Source organism: Mus caroli, chromosome 8, assembly GCF_900094665.2.
Source record: "Mus caroli chromosome 8, CAROLI_EIJ_v1.1, whole genome shotgun sequence".
Lineage (NCBI taxonomy): Eukaryota > Metazoa > Chordata > Mammalia > Rodentia > Muridae > Mus > Mus caroli.
In genome coordinates this window covers 64,619,176-64,633,125 of record NC_034577.1, presented here as the reverse complement: position 1 = coordinate 64,633,125, position 13,950 = coordinate 64,619,176, and the positions used below count along the sequence as shown (strand labels likewise).

General features: G+C 48.0%; 2 protein-coding genes across 2 annotated transcripts in view; one reads left to right on the top strand and one right to left on the bottom strand.

Moving 5' to 3' along the window:
• The window catches only part of Tmem38a (transmembrane protein 38A), a 15,346-nt gene extending 11,587 nt beyond the window's left edge, over window positions 1–3,759 (bottom strand). Inside the window, exon 1 of the mRNA XM_021170509.2 lies at window positions 3,333–3,759. Coding sequence (XP_021026168.1) covers window positions 3,333–3,456 — 124 coding nt within the window. The 5' untranslated portion in view covers window positions 3,457–3,759. The remainder of the gene's footprint in view (window positions 1–3,332) is intronic.
• Window positions 3,760–4,340: 581 nt separating this feature from the next.
• Window positions 4,341–9,507, top strand: Smim7 (small integral membrane protein 7). Its single transcript, XM_021170358.2, has 5 exons — window positions 4,341–4,563; window positions 4,652–4,693; window positions 5,367–5,419; window positions 6,379–6,469; window positions 7,586–9,507. The coding sequence occupies exons 1-5, from the start codon at window positions 4,538–4,540 to the stop codon at window positions 7,599–7,601; spliced, it is 228 nt and encodes a 75-aa protein (XP_021026017.1). The 5' UTR covers window positions 4,341–4,537; the 3' UTR covers window positions 7,602–9,507.
• The last annotated feature ends 4,443 nt before the right edge of the window (window positions 9,508–13,950 follow it).

Below are 13,950 nucleotides of genomic sequence, written 5' to 3'. Positions count from 1 at the left end.
CTCAGATATCCGCCTGCCTCTGCCTCCCGAGTGCTGGGATTAAAGGCATGCCCCACCATGCCCAGCTGTGCTCCACCATCTTTAACTGAGAAAGAGGCTTGATATGTAGCCCAGAATGCACTCAGTTTTTGTTTGCTAAAATTACAGATATGCATTGCCTAGCCACCTTGATTTCCTAAGGGAAATGAGTAGTTCTTGCAGCCTAATCTGTCATTCTGGCTGTCCCAGAACCCATAGGACTTGCAAGCTCAGCAAATATTTATTTACTTCAGCCTTCTACTTCCTCTTCCCCAAATTTTGAAGGAATAGCCTCAGGTAGATGTCTTGCAGCAAACACTGGGAAAAATGGGCTTGAAATGCAAGCATGGAGATATTCTGATTAAATTCATCTGGGTTAATTTGGTTGGTCGGTTTTGGGGAGTGGGGATGGAATCCAAGGCCTCCTGTATGCTTAGCAAACATTCTATGGACAAGCCCCTCACTGGGGAATTTTAGGCTATCACTCTAAGACTGAGCCATGCCTCCAGGCCACACTAGCAGGGTCTAGGCAGGGGCTCTAACCACATCACTATCCCTATAAAAATTTTTGAGGCCAGTAATGTGGTTTAGCAGGTAACAATACTTGCCACCAGGCCTAAAGGGCTGAATTCAACCCCTGGGGCCCACGATATGGAAGGAGCAACCTGAAACCTGTATTGTCTTCTGTCTCTCACCCACGTGCTATAGTAGCACCTAACACACACAATAAATAAACAAATAAAGTGTAGTAATAAAAAATTTTAATACAAATTTATTTTGAGACAGGATCTGGCTAAGTTGCTTGTGCTGGTCTTGAATTTGTAATCCTTCTGCCTCTACTTCTTGAGTGGGTGGAACAACAAGCAGGAACTACTGCACCAGGTTCAGGTAGAGTTTTTTAGTGTCTGGCCTGGAACTCAAAGAGAACCAACTGCCTCTGCCTTTGCCTCTCAGGTGCTGGTATTAGAAGCATACACCAATACTCCTGGAAAAAGACTTTTAAAAGATCCCAGAAAATCTGATGTGCAGCTAGGGTTAAAGAACTGATGAAGTTCTAAAGCATAAAACCAGAACCTTCTGGAAAATTCTGTCTCCTACACTTGCAGCTTAGATGGTTTACTGTAATATTCCTGCAGAGGTATTCAGACAAGAATGAGCATGGAGCATCTAGAATTCAAGCACCAGGGAGGCTGAGGAAAGAGGAAAGAGTTTGAGGCTAGCCCGAGGAACTAGTGGGATCCTGGCTTTTTTTTTTTTTTTAAATAGGAGTTTAGTAAGATGATTCAGAGATAAGAGTACTTGCTGCCCAGTGATGTCTGGTGACCTGAGTTTGATCCCTAGAGTCCATGTAAAGATGGAAGGACAGAGTTGTCCTTCATCTCTACATGCACTCTGGGGCATGTATGTACACACATATACTAATAATGACAATGATAATAACTGAAAAATGTTTTTTTAACACAAATAAAATAAAGGGAGCAGTGAGTTTTACTTGAGTTCAATCCCCAAGTTCCCCACAGGGGAGGGAGAACAACTCTGTCAAGTTGTCCTGTGCCGCCCACATGCATGTCCGGGCACACTCACAATCCTCCCACATGCGCACTCGCGCACACAACACACACACACACACACACACAAAATAAATAATGAAAAGAGTTAAAAATAAAAAGAACACCCCATTTTCAGCACACTTCCATACTAAGTCCATTCCAGGGGGTTTCCACCTCCTCACAGTGGATCTTGGGGTGTGCTGGGTTCCACAGAAGCCACCAGGAACTCTTCCTTAGACTGGAAACCCAGTTTCTCCAAACAATAGCACAAACAAGAACTTCACCTTGCAAAGCCTTGTTGCTTGTGCACAGGGAAAGAGACCCAACACGCATGCCTGACAGTCTCGCTAATCCCGTTTGCATAAGAGCATGTATTTATGCTTGTAAGGACACGTGTACAATTTCATCTGAGAAAGCTCTGGAAATGGGCCCTTTTGGGGTTATCAGAACACTGTTTTTAAACTTGATTTTTCTTTCCTTCCACCTGTGGGCCATCTTGAAGCCCCACCCCATCCCTAAGCAAACATAGGAGTCTGGTTTTGTCACCTCAAAAGTAATTAATTTACATACTCACCCACAGAAGGGTCTTAACTTTCCTGGAAGGAAATTATCCTGCCCATCAAATTTGAAGGTTCAGTAGAATAACTAAAACTACAGAAGACAAACACGACACATTTGCTTACGCTGAACTTGTAATAAAAAAAGAACGCTCCAGGGAGGCATTTATTTATTCATTTATATATTTACTTATTTATATCTTTGTTTTTGAGATAGTCTGTAATCAAACTGGATAAGAACTCATCAATAGCCCTGGCTGTCCTGGAATTAACTTGCTTTCCTCCTTTCTCTACGTCCTACGTTCTGGGGTTAGAGGTGAGCTACATTTGTCCTCATTAAAGCAGATTTGGAGGAGGGGTGCGGTAGCAGCAAGGTGACTCTGCTGGTAAAGGAGCTTGTCTACGAATTTGACAACCAGAGTTTGACCAGGGACCCCTATAAACTGTCCTCTGACCTCCGCACATACCCACAACACAGAGATAAGTAAAAGTAATTAACTTTTTTTTTTCTTTTTAATCAAAGAAGTAGGGTCTATCCTCCTCTGACTCTTGAAAGGAAGCTGACCCAAAGTTGTCCTATCCTGGAACGGTTTAGACTCCATAAGTGGGAAGGATCCCAGGCCCGAGCTGGCCCAGCTGGCATGCGAGAAGGGAGGGAAGAAGATGCCAAAAGATGCAGTACAGAGGGGACATGGGTGTCACTTTCCCCCGAACCTGATCGCAGCCCCCAGCATGGCCAGTCCTTATATAGTCACCCGGCAGTCAATCCAAGGGCGTTAAGGGAGGTCATGGCAGCTGACGTCCAGAACATCTGACCCTCGCCCAGGCAGGTCCGATCCTTGGTTTGGAACCTTCGCCACCATCAATCCCCCTTGCCCAAGATTAAGTTCAGGAATCCTTGCTCTAACCTGACTCTGGCCTTTTCGTTGCCCCCGCCCTCAACCCCAACCCCGCAGCACCTGTCCTCCTAACCGTAAACAACTGCGCTCCTTTTCTTCCCTCCCACCTCATTTGCAGCCTCCTTTCCACAGCGCCTCTGTCCCCGGGGTTCCCTCCTCCACCTGCGCGGGCGTGGGAGCACTCCACGATCTCAGCCTCTGCCTCCTCCCCCATCCAGCCCCAGGATCTAGCCTGTCTCCTCCTCTCGTCTCCATCATCAAGCTAGGGGCAACCTCCCTCCTGGTAACTCCTACAATCCTCGACTCACCTGGCTCATACTTCAGGTAGATGATGGAGACGATGAAGTAACTGAGGTCGAAAACAGGGAAGAGCGGCACCCGCGAGAAGCTGAGCGCTAGCTCGCCCAGGCTCAGCGCTGACATCAGGTCCATGGCGATGGAGGGCGCCTCCCCGGCCCCGTACGTCCCGCGCCCCGCTGCCCGACGAATGCTCCCTCGCCACTGAGCCCGCCCCACTGCCAGGCACCGCCCCCTGCCTGCCCCCACCCCTCGAGAGAGGAGGGGTGGTGGGGGACTCCTAGCAGCCTGGAGCCCAAGATGCGGGGCCGCAGGGACGTCAGAACTCGTTCAACGGAGCCGAAAAGGCGATGTCCCCTGCATCCAGCACACACAAGAGGGAATCTTGTCCTTAAACATCTGCTTAGTTAGGATCCTGTCCCTTTTCCGTGGGACTAACCAATTCAGGACCCCTATTTCCCTCAAAACCCGCGCCCTCGAAAGATCTCAGCCAAGAATATCATGTTTTATTCCTGAGGATCCTAAGTCAGAACCCCGCCTCCCACAAGGGGACCTCAACCGAACCCTCATGTTCTGTTTGGTTGTCTCTCCAAAAGGCTCCACAAGTCAGAACCCTCCTCTTTGTGGACCCTAGCCCAGACCATGGTGTTAGGGTCCACTAAGTTAGGACCCTCCCGCTTCAGGAGGCCCCACAGTTAGGATCCATCCTCTGTAGACCTTAATCCAGGCCTCATGTTCTGTAAAAGTCTGTCCGGTCAGGACCCTCATTCTCCGTGGGGTTACTCCAGTCAGAACTGGGAGGTCCGTGGGAGGTACAACCCAGGCAGGAGGTCATCCTGACTCTATGCACTCTGAGCCGGGATCGCAGTTCTCCGTGGGGACCCAAGAGGAGTCCTTTTGGAGTTCAGGCATCTGCCGCGCCCATATCCATATCCAAGCCATTCACGGGCGGCTCAAGGGTCAAAGGCGCAATTTCTGTAGCCCGGGAACCCATAGCCCAGCCAACACCAGAGCGGAATCAACAGCAGGGACCAGCTGTGGCACGTGACACTGAGCATGCGCGCGCGCACTCCAAGCTCCGCCCTGTAGGTGACATCATGCTACATCCTCAGTCGAACCCCACCAATGCTGATTCAGAATTGGTCAGTTCTCGTTCCACTTTCCGCCCCTCATCACAGCTTCCGTTTCCGGTTTGACGGACGCCTCGGGTGTAAGGATGATCGGAGACATACTGCTGTTCGGGTAATATGAATGAGGGGTATTAGAGGTCGGAGAGTGGCAGTCAGAGGGGTGGGGGTGACTCTTACTGACCGTTACTGTCCTTCCGCAGGACGCTACTGATGAACGCCGGAGCTGTGCTTAACTTCAAACTGTGAGTAGGCCGCGGCAGGCAGTGTCCCAGACAGCCAGACCCGCCCACAGCTAGTCCCCGCCCACACCCTTGGTTACTGCCAGGCCCGCCCTGTGCATGCTCCACGCCCCACTAATCCTACCTCTAGCCACGCCTCCGCGCTGCTTCACCGGGCTCTGACAGTTCTGTATCACTCCAGGGTCTTTAAATCTGTACTCTCTAGACCAGGGAATGGCTCAGCGGGCAGAGGCGCTTGCTGCCAAGCCTGACTACTTGAGCCCGATTCCCGGAGCCCCCATGGTAGAACGCCTATTGGTTATCCTTTTGACCTCCACACAACTGCTGCGGGATGGCACACTCATTCCTCTTACTTGCAGATTAATATTAAACAAACAAAAAAATCTGCACCCCGGGGTTGCTTGCATCTCCAAAGAGCCTCATGCTCAGGCTTATCCCTCAAGAATGTCTTTCTGGCTCTTGGACCTACTCTATCCTGTCTGTGGCTGCACACCCAGCTGTGATGGACTAGGCTGGTTGAGAGTGTCTCACAGAGGGTTGTATCACTGCCCCAGGTCACACAGCAAGTCGGGGGCAGAGCTGAAGTTCATGCCCTTCCTAGCTGGGTGTCAGGGTCAGGAAATCCGATGGTGTTTATGTTTCACGGAAAGCTGGAGTTATCTGCTGTTCTTTATAGGAAAAAGAAGGACACACAAGGCTTTGGGGAAGAATCGAAGGAACCCAGCACAGGTAAGCATGTCTTTCTACCTTCAACACTTTAAGTCGATTCCAGGGTACCTGTTCTCTCTCACCAACCTGCGCTTTTCTCTCTTCTTCCTTTTTATTGTTGAGATGTGGTATTATAGGGCCATGACTAACCTTGAATGCCTGATCCCCCTGCCTCTGCCTCTGCCTCCTAGGTGTTTAAATGACAAGAGTACTCCACCATGCTCTGTTCATCGGCTTTATTGAGTGCTTACCATATTGCCAGCCACTTAGTTGACTGCTCTGTCAGAGTGTGGGACTCAGCCCCGGGCGATTAGGAGGGTGTTCTGGAGGGATAGTGAAAGTGGGTGTCAGGAAGGTGCTGCTACTGCTGCAAGCGTGGGTTGATGTGACATGGCAGAGGCCCTTTCCATGACAAGTGTGGACATGATGAGAGTTCTGAGCCAGCCTCAGCCCCAGAGTGAGACCTGGTCCTCAAAATCCAATTTACAGAAGCTGCTAAGAGGCCCAACAGGCAAAGGCAGTTGCCACCATGCCTGACTGTGGGTTCAATTCCCCGGGTTTTACATTGTAGGAGAGAATTGATAGTTTGTCCTCTGACTTAAACATATTCTGCTCTATTTTAAAACAAACAAAAAACCCACAACATTAAAAAAAAAAAACAAAAAACAACAAAAAAAAAAAAACTAAGGAGGTAAACCAGAGCGATGGCAGGTGATGTGTTCTGGGGCAGATGCAGTGCTCTAAGTTCAGCCACAAAGTGTGGAGATGGCAAATTCTCAGTCTAGCCAACCTGGGCCTGGTAACTAGGACCCACGTCTCAGGAAGAACTCTAATTGGACAGACTTGAGTCACGTGCCCATTCTAGCACCATTCAGAGGCATTGGGAATTGGTGCTCTGCAAGGATGCATCAGGGGCTGCCGCAGATGTTTGGTAGTGGGTTGGGTTATAGCCTCATGAACCGTACTTTCTGGCTTTGCAGGAGACAACATCCGAGAGTTTTTGCTAAGCCTGAGGTATTTCCGGATCTTCATCGCACTGTGGAATGTGTTCATGATGCTCTGCATGATCGTGTAAGTTTACCTTGCTTGGTGCTCACATTCCTTACCTGCTCCTGCCCCTTTCACAGTTTGTCTGTTTACAGTGTGGGTCCTGGGGAATCAAACTCAGGTTATCAGGCTTGGCATGGGGCACCTATTGAGCCATCCTGTCAGCCCCTAGTTGAAGCTCAAGGGCTATCCCTGCTTCCAAAATAAGAACTCTGGTTACGTTGGAGGGTGGTCTCCAAGTCCAATCTGGCCATGTGTCTCCCACCCCTGCTGTTGTGTTAACCTGTACTGGATGGCTTCAAAGTCCAACAGACTGCTTGTTCCTGCCTTGAAAGCCTTAGTAAAAACCAGCAGGTAGGATTTACTACTGGCTTCTGTTTTTTACAGCCATTCTCTTTGATTGTTTTGGGTTTTTTTTTTTTGTTGTTGTTGTTGTTTTGTTTTGTTTTTCTTCTTGTTGTTTTTTTTTTTGTGTGTGTGTGTGTGTGTGTTTTTTTTTTTTTTGGCAGAGTCTGATTGTAGGCCAGGCTGCCCTCAGACTTCTGATGCCTCTGCCCCAGGTCTGTGAGTCATGAGACACACAAGTGTGACCACTGAAATGGCTTTTATAGTGTGAAGTAGGGATCTGAGTTCATACCCTGGCAGTCAGGCATCAGTGTTAGCAGGCCTCTTGGGATTACAGGCATGTACCTCAGTGTCCAGCCAACAGGGTTTTTGTTTTTCGTGGTATTATTTTATATGTTTACCTAGGGGTGCACACATGTAATAAAGTATGCTTGTGGAAGGCAGGAAACAATTTTCAGGAGTTGGTTCTCTCCTTCCACCTTGTTGATCCTGTGGATCAAACTGAGACCATTAAGTTTGGCAGCAAGCTCCTTTATTCACTGTGTCACCTTGCCTAGCCAATAGTTATGTTTAAGTGCAGAACCATGAAGCACTTTCATGAAAAATAATCCGCAACAGTGTGTTCGAGATAGTAGTTTGTTGTGTAGCCCAGGCTGGTTTTAACTGTGTAGTCCTCCTGCTTGGCCTCCACGGTGCTGGGATAGCTGACGTGTATCACCACGCCCAGCTGTGTGCCAGAGTTTTTACCACAGCCCCTTCCTGTCCTCATGGTCATTTCACCTCTGACTTTTCCAGACTGTTCGGCTCTTGAGTCCTGCGTGGAACCCAGAGCTCACCTGCTGGACATCAAGGCTCTATTTCTGTTTCTGATGACTTCAAGAATCTTCTCACTGGAAAACCAGGGACCTTCCCAGAAGGCCCAAGCTCATTTGGGTGGGGAATGTCCATTTCCCAGCTCCCTGACCCTCGTCAGCCACAGTGACAAAGTCAGACTTTGTTAGGAGAAAGACCTAGGTCTTTCCCTTGTGCTGGCATTCCATCTTCTCCTGGCCCAGCTTCTCCAGAAACCTGACCTGGGCTGTTTCTTGGTTGAATTGATGGTGATTGTTTTGGTTTGATTTGGGTGTCTTTGTCTGTTTTTTTTTTTTTTTTTTTTATTGAGACAGGATTTTTCTGGTTAGCCCTGGCTATTCTGGAACTCACACACCTGACGGGCCTCAAACTCATAGAGATCCACCTGTCTCTGCCTCTCAAGTGCTGGGATTAAAGGTGTATGCCACCACTCCTGGCCTTGCACAGATTGTCCTTAATTGATGTGACTCAGGCACCTGCTTGCCAGGCCAGCTATGACAGTCTAGCAGCCTCTTTTGCACTACCAGGTCTATGCTGGTGGACCCAACAGTCTGGGGCCAGTGAGGTCTTACTTCCAAACATTTCCTCCTTCCCCATAACTGGGTCTACCTGGGGCAGCCAAAGACTGCTCCAACATTTGGAGGAGCAGGTCCTCCTCCCTTGGGACACCAGCCTCTTCTTTAGACACTAAGCTGTTAGCCATAACACACTCAGCTTCTCCTGAAGAGGCCTGTGGAAGAGGTGCTAGTGGTGATGTTAGCAGACACCTCTCTGTGCTTTCAAGCCACTTGTTAATAAAGTGACTTTGGGGCCACTCCTTTATTGTTGCTTGTGATGTTGGCAGCGTACTCTGAAGGTTTGGGTTTCTGGGTCTCTCTTTGAAGGAGGCGAGCGAGCTCGAGCTTGAGGTGCGTGAGGTTCAGAGGCGACTACGCCATCAGCTCTGAGATGTGTTCCATCTAGAGGTGGCCATGTCCGTCAGTGCTGAGGGACTTTAATCAGCATTTGAAAGCTGTAGCAGCTGGCTTGCTTTGGGGCTCTCTTTTTGGATTGGTTTCTTTCTTTTCTTTTTAAAGATTGTTCTGTTTTATATGTATGGTATTCTGCCTGCATGCGTGTCTGCACACATGTGGATGCAGGGCTTGCAGAGGCCAGAAGTCCTCTAATCTGCAGCTAGAATTACAGCCAGTTGTGAACTGTCATGTGAGTGCTGGGTCTTTTGAGAGTGACCTGTGTCCTGAGCCCCTCATTTTGGCTTATTTTTAAGACAGCCCCAAACTGTGGCAGATGACCTTGAACTCCTTATCTTCTCAGTGAGACAAGATCCCAATTGAGTACAACCATACCAGGTTTTTTTATTGGCTGGTTGGTTAGTCTTGAGACCATCTTGATGGAATCTGTGCTGGTTGAGAACTTTCCATTCCCCTGCCTCAGCCTCTTTAGTGTTAGAATCCCAAGTGTGTACTACCAGCCCTAGTCATAATAGCATTTTACCCCAGGCTTCCCTGGGAACTATGGGAAAACGCTGGTAATGTGGGAACTGGGTCAAGTCTAAGTTCAGGCTGCACAGCTGCTGCAGACATTGTTGATTGTGTCCTTCACATCCGCAGCATGCCTGAGCCTACCCACTTGCCTAGCATTGTAACATGCCACTCTGTTGGCTGATCCCCAGCCTTGGATAGTTGGGATGGCTTTCTGCCTTTCTCAGCTTAGGACTGTAGTTTCAGGAAAAAGGGTTCCGTTCATTCTGGAGAGGAATTGTGCTGAAAAAGAATGCTGTCATAGGGTTTACACTTGGCTGTAGGATTTACCTCCAGAGAACTATTATCTCATTGTTGAGTTCTGATAAAGTGTTTTTGGACTACTGTGTGTGTGTGTGTGTGTGGAAAATTGAAACCCATGAATCTTCTTGGTTTTTATTATTATTTATTTATTTTTGGTTCTGGGCTAGGGCCTTTTGATGCCACTGAACCATATATCACCAGCTCTATATGTGTGTCTGTTTAAAATGTTATTCAGAAACTTCTCGTGGCTAGAGATGTAGTTCAGGTAGAGTGACATAGTATAATTTTACAGGAAAGGACTGAGAGTCGGGCTCAGGGGTGGAGTTCCTGCCTAGAATTTCCCAGTGAGGGGCTGGGGTGTGTGGCTCAGGGATGGGGTCCCTGTCAGAACCATTTGAGACTCTCAAGTCAGAGGTTCTAGAAGCTGTTAAGCAATAGCTCTTTCCCTTGCTATAACCAGATATATGTAACCTGAAGTGACAACCCCACTTTGTGCTCCTGAAGGTTAAACCTGTTACCCCAACCTTATCACTGGGATATGGAGTTTCAGTTAAATTGTCTCTCACACTTAGAGCTACAAGATATGAAGTGCTGTCTTCTGCCTCCCACTACCCAGCCTGAACAAATAAGCCCTCTTTTTATCCCTTCTTTACAACACTGACAAACACACAGGTCAAGTTGTCCACAAGTGACCACACTGGGATGCTGCAGAGCGGAGGACTGTGTTGTACTGGGTCTACCTGATTATAGCGTCACACATACAGCCACAAGCATATGCTGTGTGCAAATAAAAAACAAAAGAGTTACCATGACAAACATGTAGTCTACTCCTATCCTTACCCAGGTAGCTTTATGAAAGTATACCGCCAACAGAGAACTGAAAAGTTCAATTCATCACCTAGGACACTCTGACTCTTCAGATGATGGCTGCCTGTAGGTCACTGAGCAGCTCAGAAGGGCAGTGCCTCTGGGCTGGCAGCAGTGTTCACTCCAAAGGGCCTTCAGGTTCTCTAGGCCTCATGCTGAGCAAGGCCCATCTTAAAGGGTACAAGAGTCGCCAAGAGAGAACCAACAGCAAGACCATGTGGAAGAAGCCATGGTATGTGAGGAGCAGGGTCCAGGGCCAATCATCCAGGGTGCAGCCATTCTGCAGCATCTGACTGGACAGGCACAGTACTCACTCTGTAGACCAGGCTGGCCTCAAACTCAGAAATCCGCCTGCCTCTGCCTCCCAAGTGCTGGGATTAAAGATGTGCGCCACCACTGCCTGGCTGACTAAGGCAACTCTTATAAGGACAGCATTTAATTGGGGCTGGCTGACAGGTTCAGAGGTTCAGTCCATTATCATCAAGGCAAGAGCATGGTAGCATCCAGGCAGGCATGGTACAGGCAGAGCTGAAAGTTCAACTTTTTTTTTTCCTCGAGTCAGGGCTTCTCTGTATGTAGACCAGGCTGGCCTTGAACTCAGAAATCCGCCTGCCTCTGCCTCCCAAGTGCTGGGACTAAAGGCGTGCCACACCCAGCATGGGTAACTCTTAAACATTACCAAGTACAGCTGTAGCACGAGCTACAACTTTAGCTATCTCTGGAACAGAGCTTCTTTGTGCTCTCAGGAAACACTTCCCAGAAGATGTCACCTCAGTGATGCTGGTCTCCTCCCCTTCTCCTCCTCCTCTTCTCCTTTTCCTTTTTTTTTTTTTGTTTTTTGGGTTTTTTTTGGATTTTTTTTTTCCCCGAGACAGGGTTTCTCTGTGTAGCCCTGGCTGTCCTGGAACTCACTCTGTAGGCCAGGCTGGCCTCAAACTCAGAAATCCGCCTGCCTCTGCCTCCCGAGTGCTGGGATTAAGGGCATGCACCACCACTGCCTGATCTTTTCCTTTTAAAAGATTTATTTATTATATGTAAGTACACTGTAGCTGTCTTCAGACACATCAGAAGAGGGCAGAAGGCATCTGATCAGATTGCAGATGGTTGTGACCCACCATCTGGTTGCTGGGATTTGAACTCAGGACCTCCAGAAGAGCAGTCATTACTCTTAACTGCTAAGCCATCTCTCCAGTTCTCAATCTGAGCCCTGCTCTTTCCACCCCACTGCTGATCTCTTCTTAACACTAATTTCTTAGCTCCAGCTCCCAGTAGTCCCTTCTATTTTTGACTAAAGCCAGAGTCACATGGCTGAACCTGCCAAGTTCTGTTGCTTGCAGGAGCTGGAACATGGCCCCCTAGTTTTATTACATTATCACCAGCTTTGTTTTCCAACTCCTTCATTGCCTAAGCTTGGCCCTCCTGAATCTTGTTCTGTAGATTGACCTTGAACTCAGAAATTTGCATGTGTTTCTCCTGAGCAATGGGATTAAAGGTGTGGTCCATCAGGGTTGGATTTAATCTTTTCTTCACCTAGAACTTGCTCTGTCTCAGGCTGATCTTGAATTCCGAGATCTAGGCTTTATCTCTTGGGATTAAAGTTGTGCACCACCATGCCTGGATCTAAACTTTGCTAGGTAAGATCTTGCCCCAAAGTCCCACTCCTTTAATTCAGTTTAATATCCTTGAACAGAGGATTAGCTCCATTTCATTTGCTGGTGCCCTTTTTAATACTCGAATCATACATTTTATATTTTTCTCTTCTAAACTTGCCACACTTTTTCAAAATGCTCTTCATAAGACTTAACCAGAGAATAAAGTTTCTGCTAGGTTTTTTTTTTTTTTTAATTGGATATTTTCCTTATTTACATTTCAAATGTTTTCCCCTTTCCAGGTCTCCCCTTTAGAAACTCCCTGTCCTATCCCCCCTCCCTCTGCCTCTATTAGGGTGCTCCCCCACCCACTCACTCCCATCTTCCCTCCCTGGCAACCCCCTACACTGGGGCATCGAACACCCTCAGACTCAAGGGCCTCTCCTCCCACTGATGTCCAACAAGGCCAACTTCTACCACATATGCGACCGGAGCCATGGGTCCCTCCATGTGTATTCTTTGGTTGGTGGTCCAGTCCCTGGGAGCTCCAGGGGGTCTGGCCAGTTGATACTGTTGCTCCCTCCATGGGGCTGCAACCCCTCTCAGCTCCTTCAGTCCCTTCTCCAACTCCTCCGTTGGGGAACCCATGCTCAGTCCAATGGTTGGCTTCAAGCATCCTTCTCTGTATTAGTCAGGCTGTCCAAGAGCCTCTCAGGAAGCAGCCGTCAGCAAGCAATTCCCGGCATCCACAATATCGTCCAGGTTTGGTGGCTGTATATGGGATAGATCCCCAGGTGGGGCAGTCTCTGGATGACCCAGAGACTTCAGTGTCTGCTCCACTTTGCCTTCATATTTCCTCCTGTGAGTATTTTGTTCCCCCTTCTAAGAAGCACTGAAGCATCCACATTTTGGTTTTCCTTCTCAGGCTTGATATGGTCTGTGAATTGAATCTTGGATAGTCTGAACTTATTAGTAAGTACATACCGTGTTCTGCTAGGCTTTTTTGAGACTTCCTTTATCAATGCAATTAATATAAATCTCTTTATCTTAGCCTCAGGTAGACTCTTCAGACAAGGGCAAAAAGCAGCCACATTCTTCACCAAAATGCCATAAAAACAGCCTCTATGCCACACACTGAAATTCTCCTCTGAAACCTCTTGGGCCAGATCCGCACAGTTGGAGTTACTCTGAGCAACAAAGTTTTCCACATTCCTACTAGTACAGCCCACTAAGCCCCATTTAAAGCATTTCACCGTTTTCCAAACCCAAAGTCCCAAAATCCACATTCTTCCCAGCAAAAGCATGGTCAGGCCTATCACAACAATACCCCAGTCCCTGGAACCAACCTCTGTCTTAGGGTTTTACCCCTGTGAACAGATACCATGACCAAGGCAACTCTCTTATAAGGACAACATTTCAATGGAGCTGGCTGACAGATTCAGAGGTTCAATCGATTATCATCAAGGCATGGCAGCATCCAGGCAGGCATGGTGCAAGTAGAGCTGAGAGTTCAACATCATCTTCTGAAGGCTGCTAGTGGAAGACTCAATTCCAGACAGTTAAAAGTAGAGTCTTAAAGCCCATGCCCACAGTGCCACATCTACTCCAACAAGCCCACACCTGCTCTAACAAGGCCACACCTCCAAATAGTGCCATTCCTGGGCCAAACATATACAAACCATCACAAATGGCAACCTAGACTCCAATGTTATTTGGAACCTTTACAATTACTATGCATGATTAGGGAAATGGAAAGAGATTCCCTATGTCCATGCCTGTCCTGGCCCACGGGTCAGTCAAACAGGGTCTGAGGAATCACCTGTGGAGAGAATGGGGAGTGAGGAACACAAAGAACGGACAGCAAGTCTGATTGATCAAACTGTCAAATTTTATTTTTCCCAGGTAGGTTTTATGCCCATAGAAGCAGGATATGGGGAGAGGGATGACACAGAGTCGCTTTGTTTCTGGGAGAATGCACCTGTTCCCAAAAGCAGGATATTGGCTAGGTAAAAAGTTCAGCAGGAGAAACAGAACAGAATGGGTTGCTAGGTACCTGTCCACAAGATCT

Coding starts and splice junctions, on each gene's coding strand:
- Smim7 (XM_021170358.2), top strand. CDS start 4,538: ATGATCGGAGACATACTGCTGTTCGG. Junction 4,564..4,651: donor GGAGACATACTGCTGTTCGG/GTAATATGAATG, acceptor GTCCTTCCGCAG/GACGCTACTGATGAACGCCG. Junction 5,420..6,378: donor ATCGAAGGAACCCAGCACAG/GTAAGCATGTCT, acceptor CTGGCTTTGCAG/GAGACAACATCCGAGAGTTT.